Source organism: Euprymna scolopes, chromosome 32, assembly GCF_053919585.1.
Source record: "Euprymna scolopes isolate OS-2025 chromosome 32, ASM5391958v1, whole genome shotgun sequence".
In the NCBI taxonomy this organism is placed as follows: Eukaryota; Metazoa; Mollusca; class Cephalopoda; order Sepiida; family Sepiolidae; genus Euprymna; species Euprymna scolopes.
The window spans coordinates 60,953,002-60,974,953 of record NC_136513.1 but is presented as its reverse complement, the minus strand read 5'-3'; the positions used below and the strand labels follow the sequence as shown (position 1 = coordinate 60,974,953).

The 21,952-nt window shown below is 33.9% G+C and overlaps 2 protein-coding genes across 5 annotated transcripts in view; both read left to right on the top strand.

Moving 5' to 3' along the window:
• LOC145256383 (uncharacterized) overlaps nt 1-21,952 on the top strand; it is a 1,175,042-nt gene that overhangs the window by 659,783 nt on the left and 493,307 nt on the right. The window lies entirely within an intron of this gene.
• On the top strand, nt 12,119-13,231 carry LOC145256112 (uncharacterized). The gene has a single exon (XM_080114696.1). It carries the CDS (start codon nt 12,169-12,171, stop codon nt 13,222-13,224), a length of 1,056 nt encoding a protein of 351 aa, XP_079970822.1. The 5' UTR covers nt 12,119-12,168; the 3' UTR covers nt 13,225-13,231.

The following is a 21,952-nucleotide window of genomic DNA, read 5'->3' as shown; positions in this document are numbered from 1 at the left end:
TGGAATAGGCTTGCCTAAATCCATATTGTTGATCGGTCAGAAGTTTAGCATCTGTAAGGTGATGGGCTAGAGCTTGGTTAATTATGAACTCAAATATTTTGGCAAAAAGTGGGAGAAGGCTAACGGGCGATAATTTACTGGGTCAGTTCTTTCGCCAGAATTCTTGAAAACTGGTACTACAGATCTAAAAGTGATGCGTGTTGTTCTTGCTGGTCAGGGAAATTAGTTAGAAACGTAACCATCTGTGATAGGGAATGAGATATAGAGAAGCTATGTGTTGTGCTACTAGCTGCGTCTGTGTAAGTAGAAAATCCAAGCCAGTTGTTGTGGTGGACATTGAAGTCTCCAAATACATGCGCTTGTGCGCTAATGTTGAGGGAAAGTGCTGTATCTATGCTGTCAGAGACTTTGTTTATTTGTTTATTTGTCTTGGGTCGAAGGAGAGCGGTAGAGAAAATAAAAGTAACTAATGTTATGTTGCATGTTAAGTCTAAAGCACATAAAGGCTTGATCGTCCGATTCTAGTTTTGTTTCTCTAGTCAAGTGGAGGGTGTTTCGAATACAGACTCCAAGCCCGTGCATATGTCTGTCAGAGTCCTTACGGCAGAGTGGGAAATATCCGGGCATGTTAAAGTAGTTAGAGGAGTGTAGTTTAGTCTCACTTATATATATTAAAACTATATATATATATACCGTATTATATGCAATATCAGTTACGAGGGTGCTTTGAAAAAAATTTTTATTAATTATTATTTGTTATTTTTAATTCAATTATTGTATTGATTTCAATATAACAAATCTTTGTTTCGAAATATTGCTTTATTTTCTAGACAAAAAAATCATCATCATCATCATCATCATCATCATCATCATCATCATCATCATCATCATCATCATCATCATCATGCCCCTACCCCCAACTCAGAGAAGAATCCAAAGCAGTAAAAGAAGATAAAAGTTAGCAAAAAAGGATAGAAATATGACTCGCATTGTGAGACTAAGTAAGAAACATGAAGCAGTAAAGCAAGAAACATTAAGGAGATGCAGGTACAAAGTGGAACAGTACAAACAAAACAGAAGCTTTAAAAAAAAAGGAAGCGAATTCTATAAAATAAACGGAGGAAGAACAAAAAAAGAACAACCGGACCAGACAGAAACCAGAATTTACTGGAGCAAAATATGGCAAAAAACAACAAGACCACAATAGAAATGTCAAAAAGCTGAAAGGCATCAGAGACGAGTTACAGCAAATTGAAGAAGAGACAGAAACATAACGCAGAATACAGAAAGCCTAAACGTTGTAGCAAGAAACACTGTAAAAATGAACACGGCAGAGAACAGAGAGGCAAGATATAATACAAGAAAAAATGGGAAGAAAAAGATCTACACAGACGATTCATATAGATGACAAAAGATGAGACTCATAAAAACGCTTCGACATGGCCATGAAAAAGACACCTAAATAGAGAAACTGAATCACTAATAACAGCTGCACAAAATAACATGATTAGAACCAACTATTTCAAAGCAATGATCGATAGGGCACACAAAAACAGCAAATACAGGCTATGTAGACAAACGAACAAAACGATAAACAACATAATTAGTAAACACAGCAAACTAGCCCAAAAGGATATAAGAATAGACATGACCAGATGAGGAAGGTAATACACTAGGAACTATGCAAACAATTGCATCTTGAACACCTAGACAAATGGCAAAAGCACAAACTGGTAGCAGTATTTGAAAGTAAAAAAGTCATAAAATCTTATATAGCATGGACGTACAAACAGATAAATCCATCCAAACAACAAGACCAGATGTGATTATAATTAACCAGATGTTATTATAGTTAACAAAATTTCATTATAGTTAACAAAAAGGAAAGTCCTACAGGATCGTAGATTTAGCCTTCCAGCAGATTACAGAGTGAATATCAGGATACGAAGAAGCGAAGCAAATACACGGAACTAGTCGGAACTGTGACGAGCATGCACAAAAGCGCGCCAAAAGTATGAGTTGTGCGTGTCTGCATCGGGGAGCGAACCCGTTAGATTACAAAGAAAAACGTTTGTGAGCGATACTCGCATTACCACAACAATTGGGTTCGCCTGACGGCGATAAAAAGTCAAGCTGAAACAAAGATTGTGAGTCGTTTCTTTTTTTGGTCGGTCGATGGTTGAAAAGAACTTGCTGGTGAAGGGTGCGACATTTGCGAGAAGACAAAAGTCGAAAGAACTGATTCGTTCAACTTTGAAAAGAATTTCTGGCGTGTATATCACTTAACATAAATTACTCAGCTTTCGCCTCCCTCGTGCTGCGACAAGCTATTTCGGCTATTATGGGTTTCGATCCAAAACTTATACCTATATTTGATGGCAGTGAATCTGGACAGTCAATAGTGGAGTGGTTGGAGAAAGCTGAACTAATACGTCAGCTAAGTGGCGTAAAGCACATTGAATGTGTAATTCCAATGCATTTGTCAGACGGCGCCTATGTAGTGTACCAGCAATTAAGTGAGGAAAAGCGGGCTGATTTTGCGTGTATAAAGAAAACCCTGTACACAGCGTTTGCTTTGAATCCGTTTGCTGCATGGAAGCAGTTCACAGCTCATCGTCACCAACCAGGTGAAACAGTGTACGTCTTTTTGGCAGAGCTGCGCAAGCTAGCAGTCCTGTTTGGCGGTGTATTGGATCAATGCCTACAATGTTGTTTATTGCTGGTTTGCTGGAACATGTGGAAAACTTGTTCCGGGCATCATCCCAGATGGATAACTTGGATCAATCTCGTGCTATTTTAATCACTAACCCGACAGTTCCAGAGCAAGCTGCATTAGCTGCACGATCGACACCAGTTAACCCTAAGGAGACAGATATTTACGGAGGTGTTACAAGTGTCATGGACTGAATTATAGGGCAAGCAATGTCCTATTAGATAGTGCAACAGGAGGAGATGTTGAGGTCAAACCTCAAAACCCTATCACGTGTTATCAATGTCAGCGGCGAGGGCACATTACTCGATTTTGTCCGGGAAACGAGCGAGGGGGCGAAAAGTGAGTGCCAATCTCATCCCCCAAACTGGTGTAAATGGCGCCTTACCAATTGTCACGATTCTCATCAATGGACTACCACGCACAGCTCTGGTGGATAACGGATGCACACAGTCACTGGTCCACAAGTCATGTTGCAAAGAATAGACAAGGAAAATAACCCCAGTGCTCACAGCAGATGGAAGCACACTAAGCTGCTGTGGAGTAGGAATGATGCAGGTTGACCTTGATGCAACACGGAGCATTAGCATAAACATCCTAGTTGTGGATGGATACTTACTGGGATTTGATTCATTGCTTGGACTGGATGCAATCAAGCGACTGTGAAGAATATCTGTGTCTAGCGCAGGAGAGGGGACCTTTCCACATTTTAGTAAGGCCAATTTTGCTGCTATCACTATTACCGAGCCTGACTTCTCTGCCAATATGACCAAGATACTCAGAAGTGGAAGACTACATCGTGGAAGTGGGCTGGCGACCAACTTCTACTTACACTGAGAAATAGACTTGCAGAGTATCCAGCACCAACAATCTTACCTCATTCACTAAACCTTACTTTATTCACTAAAATGATGAATACAATCAGGAATTGCAGGTGTGAATTGATAATGGTTGGTTACTGCCACATCCCGAGGACGAATTTGGCCCTCCAAAAGGTCTAATCCCTCTCATGTCTGTTGTGCAGGAGAATAAACAGAAAGCGCATCCCGTTATGGATTATCGGGAGCTGAATGAGTACGTGGATGTGCATTCTGCCGTGTGGTTGTTGGCTTACAAAAATTGAGGGAATCGCGACAACAGGGACCAAACGTTGCAGTGCTGGACCTATTTGCAAGTACATGTTGACAAGTCTCTGTGGCCGTTCCAAACAGTAAAAATTAAGGGACAGCGATATTGTCTTACCCACCTCGGATTTGGGCTGAACGTTGCCCCTCTAATAATGTGGACCATTGTTAATACCGTCCTCAGTCAGGATAAGAATATAAATGAGGCTACGTCCTCATATATTGATGACATTTTTGTGAATGAAAGCATATGTTCGGCAACCCATGTAAAGGAACATTTGGGAAGTTTGGCCTGGAAAGCAAGGCCCCAGAACAGTTGAGACTGAGCTCACGTGTATTGGGATTACATGTCTAAGAGGAGAATGGAAAATTGTTATGGAGGCGTGGCAGTGACCTTCCGACAGTACCTAATAGACTTACTCGCCAAATTGTGTTTTCAGTGTGCGGGAAACTGACTGGTCATTTCCCAGTGTGTTGCTGGTTGCGTGTCATCACATCATTTGTGAAACGAAGGGCGAATATGATCACAACTGGATGGGATGATGAAGTGCGAGACCCTATTCAAGTACGGATGATCAAACCATTTTGTTTCAGAATATGAACTAACAATCGACATGAGGCTTGTCAAGTCTCACGATAACAGAACTACCAACTTACTCGAGTACCACAGTGGTGGATAGATGAGATCCGTAAGGCAACAGAACCCAGAGAACTTGTGTGCACTGTGGTCGCAGAACATGAACACGACTCTCAGATACAGACAATTCATCAGTTCAGTGGACATCCCAGTGTGAAAAGGACTTGGTACTTTGTAAAGTTGGCCAACAATAACTGAAACTCAAGTGCGATCGGTAGTTGAAGATTGTAAAGAATGCCAATCCATAGATCCAGCTCTGGTGCATTGGAAGCCAGGTAGGCTTAACGTCACGGATACTTGAAGTAGGGTTGCTATGGATATAACCCATTTCGGTACCTGAGGTGTACTTGACATTCATAGATTGTGGTCCTAGCCGTTTTGCCATTTGGAGGCAGTTGTACCGACAGGATTCAGCTAGCGTCATTAAGGAGTTGCAGAATATATTCTGTGAAAGGGGGCCGCTGACCGAATTGCTCACAGATAATGGTGCAGCGTTTTGCGAAAAGACAATTGCTGATTTTACACAAATGTGGGGTGTGCACATTCGATTTCGGTGTGCCCATGTACCCTCAGGAAATGGTATAATTGAGCGATCCCATCGCACTATAAAGTGCATTGCGGAAAGAACAGGGTGCACGGTTTTGGAGGCAGTGTACTGGCACAACGTCACGCCTAAAGATGACAAGACAGCCATGACAGCACCTGTGAATATGCTATAAATTATAGGATCCATATCAAAGGTATCGATGGCCAGGACTGCAGTGGCTAATCCGTACAACTCAATTCATCAGATGATGAAGACCCACTGCTGTACGAATGGGCAGATGATGGAAGCTCTTCAGAGGATGATGACGGAAGCTCTTCAGAAGATGATGAGGATCCAGAGCAGGACGAGTTTAATGATCCGGCAAACGATGGCACCACTAAGGAAGTTCCTGAATCTGTACCATTAAGGCGAAGTACCTGGAGGAAATAGTCTGCCCAGCATTGTCATATGTGTGATCTCGAGACAAGCATGCACAAAAGCACACAAAAAGTATGAGTGGTGCGTTCCTTCATCGGGGAGCGAACCTGGGACCGTTAGATTATAAAAGAAAACGTTTGTGAGCGATAGTCGCATTACCACGGTTCGCCCGACGGCTATAAAAAGTCAAGCCGAAAAAAAGATCGCGAGTCATTTCTTTTTTTGGTCGGTCGACGGTTGAAAGAACTTGCTGGTGATGAGTGTGACGTTTGCGAGAAGACAAAAGTTGAAAGAACTGATTCGTTCAACTTTGAAAAGAATTTTTGGCATGTATATCGCTTAACATAAATTACTCAGCTTTCTCCTCCCTCGTGCTGCGACAAGAGCTGAAAGAGATATGGAAGATGGAGAAAGTCAAGATAACACCAATAATCGTAGGAGTATTAGGAACAATCCTGTAAAACTTTAAAAAGAAAGGGGGAAATTGGAATTAGGGGAATGGCTGAGAAGATACAACGGATGGTAATTATGAAAACGGTTTAAATATTAAGAAAAATCCTTGAATGTGGAGATTGATATACATTGCTACTAACGATAACCAGCAATATAGAAGATGCAACTGAAGAAAAAATGATATGAAAACAAGAAAACTAAATAAATTGTATAATCGTAAATAACCATAACTTCCCCAAAATAGTGTCACTATCAGCTGACACCACGACAAATAACCGAGAACGGGCAGGAGGATTGAAAGACCCAGTAGAAAAAGCACTAACCAGAACTACACTAGATGACTGGGACTTTGGGAAGGCTTATTGCCACTTAAATTCCAGTGGTGACTAATGGTTATTGCAAGCAAAAAGTAAATGGTAAGCGGTGTTGCGATGATGCAAATGATTTGCCAAGGTTATCAAAAGTGGTGGGGAGATTTGTTGCCACCCAGACTTTAGGAAACACCACTGGTTGTTGTCTATGAGCGATCTCTTATGATAATCTCTGTGAGAACTTCTAGTGAATAATAATAATAATAATAATAATAATAATAATAATAATAATAATAATAATAATAATAATGATAATAATAACAATAATAATAATGACGATGACGCCGATGATGATGATGATGATGATGATGATATATTTGGCTACTTAATACATAAAGAATGTCGTTACACAATAAAAAACCATTGTTATCTGATCAGACGAATAAACAACAAACAAAATCCCCATGAAAACAAAAAAATAATCCCAGTTGAAGACAAGCAAGAGTTATGTTGGTATAAGAAGCGCTATAAATTGTGGCGATTAGCGTACAAATCGTTTTCACAAGAACTATGTGGTTTTAGTAGAGAATTTAATTCTTATGCGTTTTATTAAAATTATTTGCCGTTGTATTTTACGATTAACTATTTGGTACTTTTATTTGAGAAGGAAGTAAATAATAACCGAATAATGGCGGTTGTTTGTCTACCAAAGTTTTGCCATGTGTTGCCCTCTGTTAGCGAGTATGATTTCTACAATTCTTAACCAGTTGCATTTAAATTTTTGGCCTGTGAAACTTAACCAGTTTCCATAGTCGAAAGATTAATGTATTTCTGTATGCCAACATTTGTAACAAATATATACATGCCTTGCGGTTAATTAATTCGCTAACATTAGAAATAATGCCACGTTTTCCGTCAAAAAGAATTGAGCACTATGCGATTGTTGACAGTGGTTATAAAGTGTGGAATAAAATGATTTCATTATTTTTCAGTTTTATAAAAGCAAATGAGAATAAAAAAAAGGATTTTTATTTTCCAAATTCTTTATATGCCATTTTGTTTAATGTGTTTTTAAAAATTACATCACCCAAATGTTTGGTGTTATTATCCTCGAAGACATTTGCAAAAGTTATTCTTAACTCGATAAACCAGCAATAGGTCTCCACTCATGTAAAGGCATCGCTACCCAAACAACGTCGGGTGAATACAGCTCTGGAAAATAGAATGCTTGTTTGGTGGACTTTGCATACACTATAACCAAACCATTAGGGATTTTCAAGCAATGCACAGAAATACTAAAAGTTTAGTCACAGTTTTAATGTTAAAACAGGAGTACATCCGTTGCTTTTCAGTTGTGTCTTAGAAGCATTGTCTAAGGAGTTCCGTATGGATTGTCCAAAAGAGATTATGTATGCCGATGATTTAGTACTTGCGTTTGAAAGGGTTACTGTCGTTTGCGTGACACTGCTGTCCGAACTTTCACTTTCTGGTTACCACTTGACGCGTCTTCTCTCCACTCCAAAACGAACTTCTGCAACTTTAGCTTTTCTCTCCCCGAATCCGACTTTTCTCTTCTACAAATACAACTTCTCTGCTCGCAATCTAACTTCAGAATGCCTTCCTTCCCCAAATCACTCCTCTTTTATCTCCAATCAGGAGCATCTCATTTGCATACCTCGTGGTCACCCTGTAGGCATATAAAGAAACAGGGCAGCCATTTTTGTTTCTTTCTTCTTCATTATGAACACGAGGTAAGCCACACAAAAACGCGGTCGGTCGTTCTTGTTTCTTTTTTTCTTCATTTACACCACAGTTACCTACTCGGAGATAATAAAAGTGGCTGTAGTGTTGAAAAGCTCACAAAAGAGGAAAAATATAAGCTTGGGAAAATGGAGATTAATGTAGCTAATTTTTGGGGCATAAAACATTCAATTGGAATTACTCATAGTGACAAAAAAAATAACCAATTTGTGTGCAGGTAGAGTGAGAAAATGGAGGTGTTTCAGAACTGAGAGGTGAAAGTAGAGTATATGAAAGAGAAGCTATTTTGAGTTTATTGCCATTGTAGCACAAACTGAAATAAGTAAGTTTTAGTGAATAAAGTAAGTATAGTGAAGGAGGTAAGTTTTAGGGAATGAATAAAGTTTTAGTGAACAAAGTAAGTATAGGGAATGAAGGAAGTTTTAGTGAATGAATAAAGTTTTAGTGAACAAAGTAAGTATAGGGAATGAAGTAAGTTTTAGTGAATGAGATAAGTTTTAGTGAATGAAGTAAGTTTTAGTGAATGAAGTAAGTTTTAGTGAACAAAGTAAGTATAGTGAAGGAAGTAAGTTTTAGTGAATGAATAAAGTTTTAGTGAACAAAGTAAGTATAGGGAATGACGTAAGTTTTAGTGAATGAGGTAAGGTTTAGTGAATGAAGTAAGTTTTAGTGAATGAATAAAGTTTTAGTGAACAAAGTAAGTATAGTGAAGGAAGTAAGTTTAAGTGAATGAATAAAGTTTTAGTGAACAAAGTAAGTATAGTGAAGGAAGGAAGTTTTAGTGAATGAATAAAGTTTTAGTGAACAAAGTAAGTATAGTGAAGGAAGTAAGTTTTAGTGAATGAATAAAGTTTTAGTGAACAAAGTAAGTATAGGGAATGAAGTAAGTTTTAGTGATTGAGGTAAATTTTACTGAATGAAGTAAGTTTTAGTGAATGAATAAAGTTTTAGTGAACAAAGTAAGTATAGGGAATGACGTAAGTTTTAGTGAATGAGGTAAGGTTTAGTGAATGAAGTAAGTTTTAGTGAATGAATAAAGCTTTAGTGAACAAAGTAAGTATAGTGAAGGAAGTAAGTTTAAGTGAATGAATAAAGTTTTAGTGAACAAAGTAAGTATAGTGAAGGAAGGAAGTTTTAGTGAATGAATAAAGTTTTAGTGAACAAAGTAAGTATAGTGAAGGAAGTAAGCTTTAGTGAATGAATAAAGTTTTAGTGAACAAAGTAAGTATAGTGAAGGAAGGAAGTTTTAGTGAATGAATAAAGTTTTAGTGAACAAAGTAAGTATAGTGAAGGAAGGAAGTTTTAGTGAATGAATAAAGTTTTAGTGAACAAAGTAAGTATAGTGAAGGAAGGAAGTTTTAGTGAATGAATAAAGTTTTAGTGAACAAAGTAAGTATAGTGAAGGAAGTAAGTTTTAGTGAATGAATAAAGTTTTAGTGAACAAAGTAAGTATAGTGAAGGAAGGAAGTTTTAGTGAATGAATAAAGTTTTAGTGAACAAAGTAAGTATAGTGAAGGAAGTATGTTTTAGTGAATGAATAAAGTTTTAGTGAACAAAGTAAGTATAGGGAATGAAGTAAGTTTTAGTGAATGAAAAAAGTTTTAGTGAATGAAGTAAGTTTTAGTGAATGAATGAAGTTTTAGTGAACAAAGTAAGTATAGTGAAGGAAGTAAGTTTTAGTGAATGAATAAAGTTTTAGTGAACAAAGTAAGTATAGGGAATGAAGTAAGTTTTAGTGAATGAGGTAAGTTTTAGTGAATGAAGTAAGTTTTAGTGAATGAATAAAATTTTAGTGAACAAAGTAAGTATAGTGAAGGAAGGAAGTTTTAGTAAATGAATAAAGTTTTAGTGAACAAAGTAAGTATAGGGAATGAAGTAAGTTTTAGTGAATGAGGTAAGTTTTAGTGAATGAAGTAAGTTTTAGTGAACGAATAAAGTGTTAGTGAACAAAGTAAGTATAGTGAAGGAAGTAAGTTTTAGTGAATGAATAAAGTTTTAGTGAACAAAGTAAGTATAGGGAATGAAGTAAGTTTTAGTGTATTAATTAAGTACAGTGAATGAAGTAAGTTTCGGTGAACAAAATAAGTATAGAGAATAAAGTAAGTTTTAGTCAACAAAGTAAGTATAGTGAAGGAAGTAAGTTTTAGTGAATGTAGAAAGTATAGTGAATGAATAAAGTTTTAGTGAATAAAGTCAGTATAGTGAATGAAGTAAGTTTTTGTGACTGAGATAAGTTTTAGTGAATGAAGTAAGTATAGAGAATGAAGGAAGTTTTAGTGAATGAAGTAAGTTTTAGTGAATAAAGTAAGTATAGCGAATGAAGTAAGTTTTAGTGAATGAAGAAAGTATAGGGAATGAAGGAAGTTTTAGTGACTGAGGTAAGTTTTAGTGAATGAAGTAAGTATAGTGAGTGAATTAAGTGTTAGTGAATAAAGTAAGGTTTAGTGAATGAGGTAAGTTTTAGTGAATGAAGTAAGTATAGTGAATGAAGTAAGTTTTACTGAATGAGGTAAGTTTTAGTGAATGAGCTAAGTTTTAGTGAATGGAGAAGTTTCATTGAATGAGGTAAGTATAGTGACTGAAGTAAGTTTTAGTGAATGAGATAAGTTTTAGTGAATGAATTAAGTGTTAGTGAATGAATTAAGTTTTAGTGAATGAAGTAAGTTTTAGTGAATGCGGTAAGTTTTAGTGAATGAGGTTAGTATAGGGAATGAAATAAGTTTTATTGAATAAAGTAAGTATAGTGAATAAAGTAAGTTTTAGTGAATAAAGTAAGTTTTAGTGAATGAGGTAAGTTTTAGTGAATGCAGAAAGTATAGTGACTGAAGTAAGTTTTAGTGAATAAAGTAAGTATAGTGATTAAAGTAAGTTTTAGTGAATGAAGTAAGTTTTAGCGAATAAAGAAAGTATAGTAAATGAAGTAAGTTTTAGTGAACTAAGTAAGTATAGTGAATGAAGTTTTAGTGAATTGAATTTAGTTTAAGTGAATAAAGTAAGTATAGTGAATGAAGTAAGTTTTAGTGAATGAAGGAAGCATAATTAATGAAGTAAGTTTTAGTGAATGAAGTAAGTATAGTGAATTAAGTAAGTTTTAGTGAATGAAGTAAGTATAGTGAATGAAGTAAGGTTTAGTGAATGAAGTAAGTTTTAGTGAATGAGGTAAGTGTAACGATGTTATCGTTTGTTTCGTTACAATCCTAGTTTTGTAACAACGTTATCATTTCGTTTCACGACAATCCTTGTTTTGTAACAACCACGCATGCGCACTGGAAATAAAGGCCTCCATGTTTTATATTTAAAACTAACAACACGCGTCTTTTCGTTTCTCTCTATTAACCAACCACACAACACGACCAAGCACAGCGTGACATGGTGACAGCGGCGAGATAAAGGGAAAAATAAAATAAAACAACGATAAAAGTAAGACATTATATTTTTTTTTTCTCTTTTCTTTTCGAACCAAAACTTCGTAAAACACACACACACACACGCTCGTTGAAGCTCGCAATGGCTAATATATCGATACCAGTTCCCATTCTCGACTGGGACTCGCCTAACACTGCAGAGTCATTCAAAATATTCCAACAACGTTTAGAACTTTATTTCACAGCGAAGGGAACTAAAGAAGAAGAGAAAGTGCTATCATTCTACTTGCAAATGGCGAGGAAGGAATTCGTAGATACAACAGTTGGTCTATGCCAAACGAAGACTGGAGAGACGCCAACAAAATTTTCAACGCATTTTTGGAGTAGCTGGAACCGGCAACCCACCACCGTATATGTAGGCTCGAACTCAGTAGATACCAACAAAAACCTACCGAGACGACCGACATATTTCTAAACAGGTGTCGCTTACAGGCGAAGATATGCGATTTCACAGCCCATGAAATGAACGAACGTTTAGTAGAAATACTGATAGCCAACACGCCCATACCGGACTTACAAAAAGAACTGTTGAACAAGCCGAAGGGCTACACAATAGAAGAGGCTGTGAAATTAGCACGCACATATGAGGCTTCAGCCGTGTATATAAACAAAATACACCAACTACATGGCCTGTCACAGATAGACACCATAAATCGCGGTGGTCGCGAACGCCAGGAAGGCAGCAGAAATACCAGCAACTTGTGTAAAAATTGTGGACAGGACCACCGTTTTGGCAAGGAGCATTGCCCTGCCAAGAACGACATATGCAGCTCCTGCGGGAAAATGGGCCATTGGGCCAAATTGTGCTTCTCAGCAAGACTCAGACCCAGGAAACAAGAAAAACCCTGGCACAAAAGCCGCAGCCAGCCAAGGCACAGACAACATGGAACAGGCCGAAAAGTTGACAGCGTTGCTGAACATGACGACCGAGCCACAACAAAACTACATGCGGCGATGGAGCACCTCACATTCAGCACTATTAACAGTGAACATCCACTGCATAAACAAAAAACAACACAAAATGAAGCGTTTGTCAATATCAACGTTATATTGACAGACCACCCAGGTACGCACAGCCTCAAACTGAAGGTAGACACGGGTGCACAGGCAAACACACTACCTTTACGCATATTCCGCAGTATGTGCCCCTCCGCCATAAACGAAGACGGAAACCCAATACCTGGATCACTAAACCCAACGAAATGCATACTGACAGCATACAACAACACTGAAATAAAATGCCATGGCACCACAAACATCAGGTGCAAATACAAGGACTCTTCATGGCTCAACACTCAATTTTATGTGGTCAACACTCCAGGACCAGCTATACTGGGCCTGCCAACATCTGTAGCCCTCAACGTTGTGACAATGAACTGTGCCATATCCGTTCAGCAACAACCTATCAACAGCATAGATGATCTGATGCGTTTATACCCCGACAGATTCGACCGCATTGGTGAGTTCAAGAAAACGCAACCACCACATGAAGAGAAACTTGAAGTGCGGAGACAAGAAGAAGAACGACAACGGCTTGAAGAAGAACGGATCCGGGCTGAAGAAATTCAGAAACAAGAAGAATTACAGCGGCAGGAAGAGTTAAGGCGTCAAGAAGAATTACGCCGCCAGGAAGAATTACGACAACTGGAAGAGTTACGAAGACAAGAAGAATTACGGAGGCAAGAATTACGGAAACAGCAAGAACAGCAGCGGAAACAGCAGCAGGAGCAAGAAGCCCGTCAGCAGCAGCAGCAACAGCAACAACAACAACAACAACAACAACAGCAACAGCAACAACAACAAGCAACCAATTCATCTGCACAGCAGGCGAAGATATGAGCCAACAATAAAGTAACTGTGTCGAAATCAGCTGCAAAATCGTTGCTTGAAATCCAACAGGAACAGGCAAAACAATTGGAAGAGGAGAAGAAAAAGAAAAAAAATAACAACGCCCAACCTCAACAACCAGCACCGAAAGTCTCTATGCCATTGTCGGCTGCCGCATGGGGTCGTACTTCTCCTGTGTTATCAACCTCTCCTACCTCCGGCTGGAGCTGTAAGTCATCTCCCTGGCAAGTGCAGGCAAGCAGCAAATCAAATGTCAGTTCAACATGGGAAGTTCAAAAGAATAATAAAAAGCAGTCAGTCTCATCTCCTACCAAAAATAGCAACGCAACGATTGATACAAACAGTTTTCCCAGTCTGACTGCAACAACGTCTCAAAACACAAAAACAAAATCATCCAAAAACAAACATAATACGGATGGTGTGCTAAAATTGTTTCAGTCATCCAATTCAAATGATGATTTTATCCATTGGTCCGAATCTCTGCTTAAGAACATCAAAGTTAACCTTGATGTTCCAACCTTTGTGGCCTTTCTTCAAGAAGTCGATTCCCAGAAAGAGGTTATTGACTACGTACATTCTTACCTGGGAGAGAGCAAAGTTGTTGCTGAATTCACCCGCCAATTTTTAGAAAAACGAACTACACTAAAAAAAAGTGGTCAACAAACGAAACCAACCAGCAACAAGAAAACAACCACCAAGATCAGGATCAAATATATGATGCTTTTAAACAAAGGCAACACAAGCAAAAGAAATATTTTGACCAGCATGCGCTCAAGGAAGACCTACCACCTTTATATCCTGGCTAGAGGGTAAGAGCACAAAAACCTACACACGGAAACTTGGACTTAGCAACCGTAGCTTCTCAAGCAGATGGTCCCCAATCATATCTCCTACAAACTGCAAACGGATATATGATACGGAGAAACCGGCAGCATATTAGGAGTGCTCCAATAAGGCCAACACCACCACAAACGCCAAAGCATGTAACATTTGCAGAACCACCTGCATGTACAACTCAGTCTCCACAAAGAGACTCCCAACAATACACTCGCAGTGGCAGAATGGTACGACCACCATCAAAAATGAACTTGTGAACATTTTCTAGAGAAGTATAGTAAGCAATTCATGGGGCAGAATAATCCCCTGCTTCGCTGTAGCTATTCAGGCAGTCTACCCTGAATTAGGCCTTACCTTTTATCATATATTGAATATGCTCAATATCATAATCTTCATATTGGTAAAGGGGGGATGTAACGATGTTATCGTTTCGTTACAATCCTAGTTTTGTAACAACGTTATCATTTCGTTTCACGACAATCCTTGTTTTGTAACAACCACGCATGCGCACTGGAAATAAAGGCCTCCAAGTTTTATATTTAAAACTAACAACACGCGTCTTTTCGTTTCTCTCTATTAACCAACCACACAACACGAGCTAACACAGCGTGACAGTAAGTATAGTAAATGAACTAAGTTTTAGTTAATTAAGTAAGTTTTAGTGAATGAGGTAAGTATAGCGAATAAAGTAAGTCTTAGTGAATAAAGTAAGTATAGTGAATGAAGTTAGTTAAAGTGAATGAAGTAAGTTTTTGTGAATAAAGTAAGTATAGTGAATGAAGTAATTTCTTTTTGAATAATATAAATTTTAGTGAATTAAGTAAGTTTTAGTGAATTAGGTAAGTATAGTGAATGAAGTAAGTATAGTTATGGGAGAAAGCTTTATTGAATTAAGTGAGTATAGTGAATTAAGTAAGTTTTAGTACATGTAGTAAGTATAGTGAATTAATTAAGTTTTAGTGAATGAAGTAAGTTTTAGTGAATAATGTAAGTATAGAAAATTCATTTAGATTTTGTGAATGAAGTAGGTTTTAATGAATGAAGTAAGTTTTAATGAATGAAATAAGTTTTAATGAATGAAGTAAGTTTTAATGAATGAAGTAGGTTTTAAGGAATAAAGTAAGTTTTAATGAATGAAGTAAGTTTTAATAAATGAAGTAAGTTTTAGTGAATTAAGTAATTTTAGTGAATTACATAAGTTTTAGTGAATAAAGTAAGTATAGTGAATGAAGTAAGTTTTTGTGAATGAAGTAATTATAGTGAATGAAGTAAATTTTTGTGAATAAAGATAATGTATTGAATGAATTAAGTTTTAATTCATTAAGTAAGTTTTACTGAATGAAGTAATGGTAGTTAATGCAGTAAGTTGTAGTGAATGAAGTAAGTATATTGAATGGAGAAAGTTTTAGTGAATGAGGTAAGTATAGTGAATTAAGAAAGTTTTAGTGAATAAAGTGCGTATAGTGAATGGATTTATATATGGTTAATAAAGTAAGTTTTAGTGAACTAACTAAGTTTTAGTGAATAAAGTAAGTATAGTGAATGAAGTAATTTTTTTTGAATAAAATAAATTTTAGTGAATTAAGTAAGTTTTTGTGAATGTAGTAAGTATAGTAAATGAAGTAAGTTTTAGTGAATGAAGTAAATTTTAGTGAATGAAGTAAGTTTTAGTGAATTAACTAAGTTTCGGTGAATAAAGTAAGTATATTGAATGTAGTAAGTTTCAGTGAATGAAGTAAGTGTTAGTGAATGAGGTAAGTTTTAGTGAATTAAGTAAGTATAGAGAATGAAGTAAGTTTTACTGAATGTAGTAAGTATAGTGAATTAAGTAAGTTTTATTGAATTAAAAAAGTTTTAGTGAATGAAGTAAGTATAGCAAATGAAGTCAGTTTTAGTGAATTAAGTAAGTTGTAGCGAATGAAGTAAGTATAGTGAATAAAGTAAGTATAGTGAATGAATTTAGTTTTAGTGAATGAAGTAAGTTGTAGTGGAGGAAGTAAGTATAGTGGATTAACAAAGTTTTAGTGAATGAAGTATGTATAGTGAATGAAGTAAGTTTTTGTGAATGAAGTAACTTTTAGTGAATAAAGAAAGTATAGTAAATTTAAAAAAAAGTTTTATTGAATTCAGTGAGTATAGTGAATGTTGTAGGTTTTAGTGAATGTAGTAAATATAGCGAATAAATTAAGTTTTGGTGAATATAGGAAGTTTTAATGAATGAAGTAAGTTTTAGTGAATACAGTAAGTATAGTGAATGGATTCAGTTTTTTTGAATGAAGTAAGTTTTTCTGAATGTAGTAAATTTTAATGAATGAAGTAAGTTTTAGAGAAGGAAGTAAGTATAGTGAATAAAGTAAATATTGTGAATGAAGTAAGTTTTAGTGAATACAGTAAGTTTTAGTGAATGAGGTAAGATTTAGTGAACAAAGTACGTATAGTGAATGAAGTAATTTTTGTAAATGAAGTAAGTTTTATTTTATATGGTAAGCTTTAGTGAATGAAGTAAGTTTTGTTAGTGAATTAAGTTTTAGTGAATAAAGTAAGTATAGTGAAATAGGTAAGTTTTAGTGAATGAAGTAAGTATAGGGAATGAAGTAAGTTTTACTGAATGAGGTAAGTTTTAGCGAATTAGGTAAGTTTTAGCGAATGAAGTAAGTTTAAGTGAATGAGGAAAGTATAGTGAATGAAGTAAGTTTTGGTGAATGAAATAAGTTTTAGCTAATGAAGTAAGTGTTATTGAATGAATTAAGTTTTAGTGAATGAAGTAAGTTTTAGTGAATGAGGTAAGTTTTAGTGAATGACGTAAGTTTTAGTGAATGAAGTAAGTTTTAGTGAATGAGGTTTGTATAGTGAATGAAATAAGTTTTAGTGAATAAAGGAAGTATAGTGAATGAAGTAAGTTTTAGTAAATTAGGCAACTATAGTGAATGAAGTAAGGTTAAGTGATTAAAGCAAGTATAGTGAATGGAGAAAGTTTTATTGAATTAAGTGAGTATAGTAATTTTAGTGAATAAAGTAAGTATAGTAAATGAAGTAAGCTTTTGTGAATGAAGTAATTATAGTTAATGAAGTAAATTTTAGTGAATAAAGTAAGTGTATTGAATGAATTAAGTTTTACTGCATGCAGTAATGGTAGTGAATGAAGTAAGTTTTAGAGAATGAAGTAAGTATAGTGAATGGAGAAAGTTTTAGTGAATGTGGTAAGTATAGTGAATTAAGTAAGTGTTAGTGAATAAAGTAAGTATAGTGAATGGATTAATATTTTGCGAATGAAGTAAGTTTAAGTGAATGAAGTAAGTTTAAATAGATAGTTTTAGTAAATGAAGTAAGTTTTAGTAAATGAAGTAAGTTTTAGTGAACGAATACATGTTAGTGAATAAAGTAACTTTTACTGAATGAAGTAAGTTTAAAGAATGAAGTAAGTATATTGAATGAAGTAAGTTTTAGGAGATCAATTAGGTTTTACTGAATTAAATAAATTTTTATGAATTAAGTATGTTCTAATTAAGGAAGTAAGTTTTAGCAAATGAAGTTAATTTTAGTGAAAGAAGAAAGTTTTATTGAATGAAGAGAGTTTAAGTGAATGAAGTAAATGTTTGTGAATCAAGTAAGTTTTTGTGAATGTAGTAAGTATAGTGAATTAAGTAAAGCTTTGTTGAATAAAATAAGTTTCAGCGAATGAAGTAAATTTTAGTGAATGAAGTAAGTTTTAGTGAATGAGGTAACATTAAACGAATGAGGTAAGTATAGTGAATGAAATAAGTTTAGTAAATTGAGTAAGTTTTAGTGAATGACGTAAGTTTTATTGAATAAAGTAAGTCTTAGTGAATGAAGTAAGTATAATGTATGAAGAAAGTTTCAGTGAATGAAGTAAGTTTTTTTAATGAAGAAAGTTTTAATGAATGAAGTAGGTATTAATGAATGAAGTAAGTTTCAGTGAATGAAAGAACGTATAGTGAATTAGGTTCCAGTGAATGAAGTAAGTTATAGTGAATTAAGTAAGTTTAAGTTGATGAAGTAAGTTGTAGTGAATAAAGTAAGTTTTAATAAATAAAGTTTCAGCAAATAAATAAGTTTTAGCAGGCGAAACAAGTTTTTGTGAGTGAAGTAAGTTTTTGTACATGAAGTACGTTTATAAATGAAGTAATTATAGTGAATGAAGTAATTTTAGTGAATGAAGTAACTTTAAATGAATGAAGTAATTATAATGAATGAAGTAAGTTTTAGTAAATGAAGTAAGTTTAATGAATGACGTAAGTATAGTGAATGAAGTAAGTATAGTGAATAAAGTAAGTTTTAATGAATGAAGTAAGTTTAATGAATGAAGTACGTATATTGAATGAAGTAAGTTTTAATGAATGAAGTATGTTTTAGGGATTAATGAAGTAAGATTTTATAAATGAAGTAAGTTGTAGTGAATGAAGTGAGCATAAAGGATGAAGTAAGGTTTAGTGATTAAAGTAAGTAAGATTAAAGTTTTAGTGAATGAAGTAAGTTTAAATAGATAGTGAATGAAGTAAGTTTTAGTGAATGAAGTAAGTTTTAGTGAATGAAGTAAGTTTTAGTGAATTAAGTATGTTTTAGTGAATGAAGTATGTTTTAGTGAATAAAGTAACTTTTACTGAATGAAGTAAGTTTTAGTGAATGAAGTAAGTTTAAAGAATGAAGTAAGTATATTGAATGAAGTAAGTTTTAGGAGATCAATTAAGTTTTACTGAATGAATAAATTTTTATGAATTAAGTATGTTCTAATTCATTAAGTAAGTTTTAGCAAATGAAGTTAATTTTAGTGAAAGAAGAAAGTTTTATTGAATGAAGAGAGTTTAAGTGAATGAAGTAAATGTTTGTGAATCAAGTAAGTTTTAATGAATGAATATGTTTTAATGAATAAAGTAACGGTTTGTGAATGAAGTATGTTTTAATGTATGAAGTAAGTATAATGAATGAATAAGTTTTAGTTAATGAATAAATTTTAGTGAATAAAATAAGTCTTAGCTCAGAAAAACTTTTATTGATTGAAGAAAAGTTGAATGAATGAAGTCTTAGTGAATGAAGTAAGTATAGTGAATGAATAAGTTTTAGTTAATGAAGTAAGATGTAATGAATGAAGTAAATTTTAGTGAATGAAATAAGTTTTAGTGAATGAGGTAAGTTTAGGTGAATGAATGAGTTTTAATGAATATAGTAAGTGTTAGTGAATGAAGAAAGTTTTATTGAATTAAGTACGTTTTAGTGAATGAAGTAAGTATATTGTATGAAATAAGTTTTAATGAATGAAGTACGTTTTCGTTAATAAAGTAAGTGTAAGTGGATCAAGTAAGGTTTAGTGAATGAAGAAAGATTTAATGAATTAAGTAAGTTTTTAATGAATGATGTAAGTGAATGAAGTAGGTTTCATTGAATGTAGTAAGCTTTAGTTAATGAAGTACTTTTTCATAAATGAAGTATAGTGAATGAAGTAAGTTTTATTAATGAATTAAGTTTTAGTGAATGAACTAAGTTTTAGTTAATAAAGTAATTTTAATGAAGTATGTTTTAGTGAATTAAATAAGTATAGTGAATGTGTAAGTTTCAGTCAATGAAGTAAGTTTTCGTGAATGAATAAATTTTACTGAATGAAGTAAGTTTTAGTGAATGTAGAAAGAATTGTTAATATAGTAAGTTTTAGTGAATGAAGTAAGTTTTTGTGAATGAAGTAAGTGTTTGTAAATGAAGTAAGTTGTAGTGAATGAATAAATTTTAGTGAATGATGTATGTTTCAGTGAATGGAGTAAGTTTTAGTTAATGAAGTCAGTTTTAGTGAATGAAGTAATGTTTTGTGAATGAATTGGTTTTAGTGAATGAAGTAATTCTAGTGAATGATGTAAGTTTTAGTGAATGAAGTAAGTGTAGTTAATGAAGTAACTTTTAGAGAATGATTAAGTTTTAGTGAATGACGTACGTTTTAGTGAATTAAGTAAGTTCTAGTGAATGAAGTACGTGTTAGTGAATGAAGTAAATTATAGGGAATGAAGTGAAGTCTGTTTTAGTAAATGAAGTAATTTTAGTGAATTAAGTAAGTTTTAATGAATAAAGTAACTTTTACTGAATGAAATTACAGTGAATGAAGTCAATTTTCGTGAGTAAATTAAGTTTTAATTAATGAAGTAAATTTTGGTGAATTGAGTAAGTTTTAATGAATGAAGTAAGTGTAGTGAATGAAGTTTATTTTAGTGTATGAAGTAAGTTTTAGTGAATGAAGTAAGTTTTAGTGAATGAAGTAAGTATAGTGAATGAAGTTAGTAAAATAAATTAAGTTTTAGTGAATTAAATAAGCTTTATTGAATGTATTATGTTTCAGTGAATGAAGTAAATATAATGAATAAAGAGGTTTTAGTCAATAAATATAGTTTTATTTACTGAATTTAGTTTCAGTGATTGAAGTAAGTTTATGAATGAAGTAAGTTTCAGTTAATGATGTAAGTGTTGGTGAATGAAGTTAGTATAATGAATGCAGTACGTTTTAATCAATGAAGTAAGTGTAGTGAATGAAATAAGTGTTAGTTCATGAAGTAAGTTTTAGTTTGTTAATAAAATATGTTTCAGTGGAGGAAGTAACTTTTATTGAATGAAGTAAGTTTTAGTGAATGAAAGAAGTTTTAGTGAATGAAGTAACTTTTAGTGAATTAAGTAAGTTTTAATGAATGAAGTTTAGCGTATAATTTTAGTGAATGATGTCAGTTTCGGTAGATGTATTTAGTTTTTCGTGAATATAATAAGTGTTAATTAAGTAAGGTTCTGTGAATGGAGTAGGTTTTATTTAATGAAGTAAGTTTTAGTGAATGAAGTAAATATTAGTGAATAAATTAAGTATAGTGAATGGAGTAAATTTCAGTGAATGAAGTAAGTTTTAGTGAATGAAGTAAGTATAACTGATGAAGTAAGTTTCAGTGAATGAAGTAAGTTTCAGTGAATGAGATAAGTTTAAGTGAATGAAGTAAGTGTTAGTGAATGAAGTAAGATTTTGTGAATGAAGTTAGTATAGTGAGTGGAATAATTTTTAGTAATTGAATTAATTTTTGTGAATGAGTTAAGTTTTAGAGAATGAAGTAAGTTTTAATGAAGTAAGTTTCAGTGAAGTGAGTAAGTTTTTGTGAATGGAGTAAGTTTTAGTTAATGAAGTTTATCTCGAGGATGAATAAGATGTAGTGAATGAAGTAAGTTTTAATGAAGTAAGTTTCGGTTAATTAAGTAAGTTTTTGTGAATGAAGTAAGTTTTAATGAATAAGGTGTGTTTTACTGAATGATGTAAGTTTTAGTGAATGAAGTAATTTTATTGAATGATGTAAGTTTTAGTGAATGAAGTAAGTATAGTGAATGAAGTAAGTATAGTGAATGAATATGTTTTAGTGCATTAAGTAAGTTTTAGTGAATGAAGTAAGTTTTAGTGAATGAAGTAAGTTTTAGTGAATAAGTAAGTTGTAGTGAATTAAGTAATTTTAATGAATCCAGTAAATTTTAATGCATGAAGTCAGTTTCAGTGAATAAAGAATGTTTCAGTGAATGATGTAAGTATAGTGAATGAAAAAAGTCTTAGTAAATGAAGTACGCTTTCGTGAATGAAGTAAGTGTTAGTGGATGAAGTAAGGTTTAATGAATGAAGAAATTTTAATGAATGAAGTAAGTTTCAGTGAATAAAGAATGTTTTAGTGAATGAAGTTAGTTTCAGTGAATGAATAAGTTTCAGTTAATGAAGTAATTTTAATGAAGTAAGTTTTAGTGAATGAAGTAATTTTAGTGAATGAAGTACGTTTTAGTGAATGAAGTAAGTGTAGTTAATGAAGTATGTGTAGTGAATTAAGTAAGTTTTAGTGAATGTAATAAGTAAAATGAATTTAAGTTT

Excerpts from the sequence above, each read along its gene's own strand:
- LOC145256112 (XM_080114696.1), top strand. The coding sequence starts at position 12,169 with ATGGGCCATTGGGCCAAATTGTGCTTCTCAGCAAGACTCAGACCCAGG.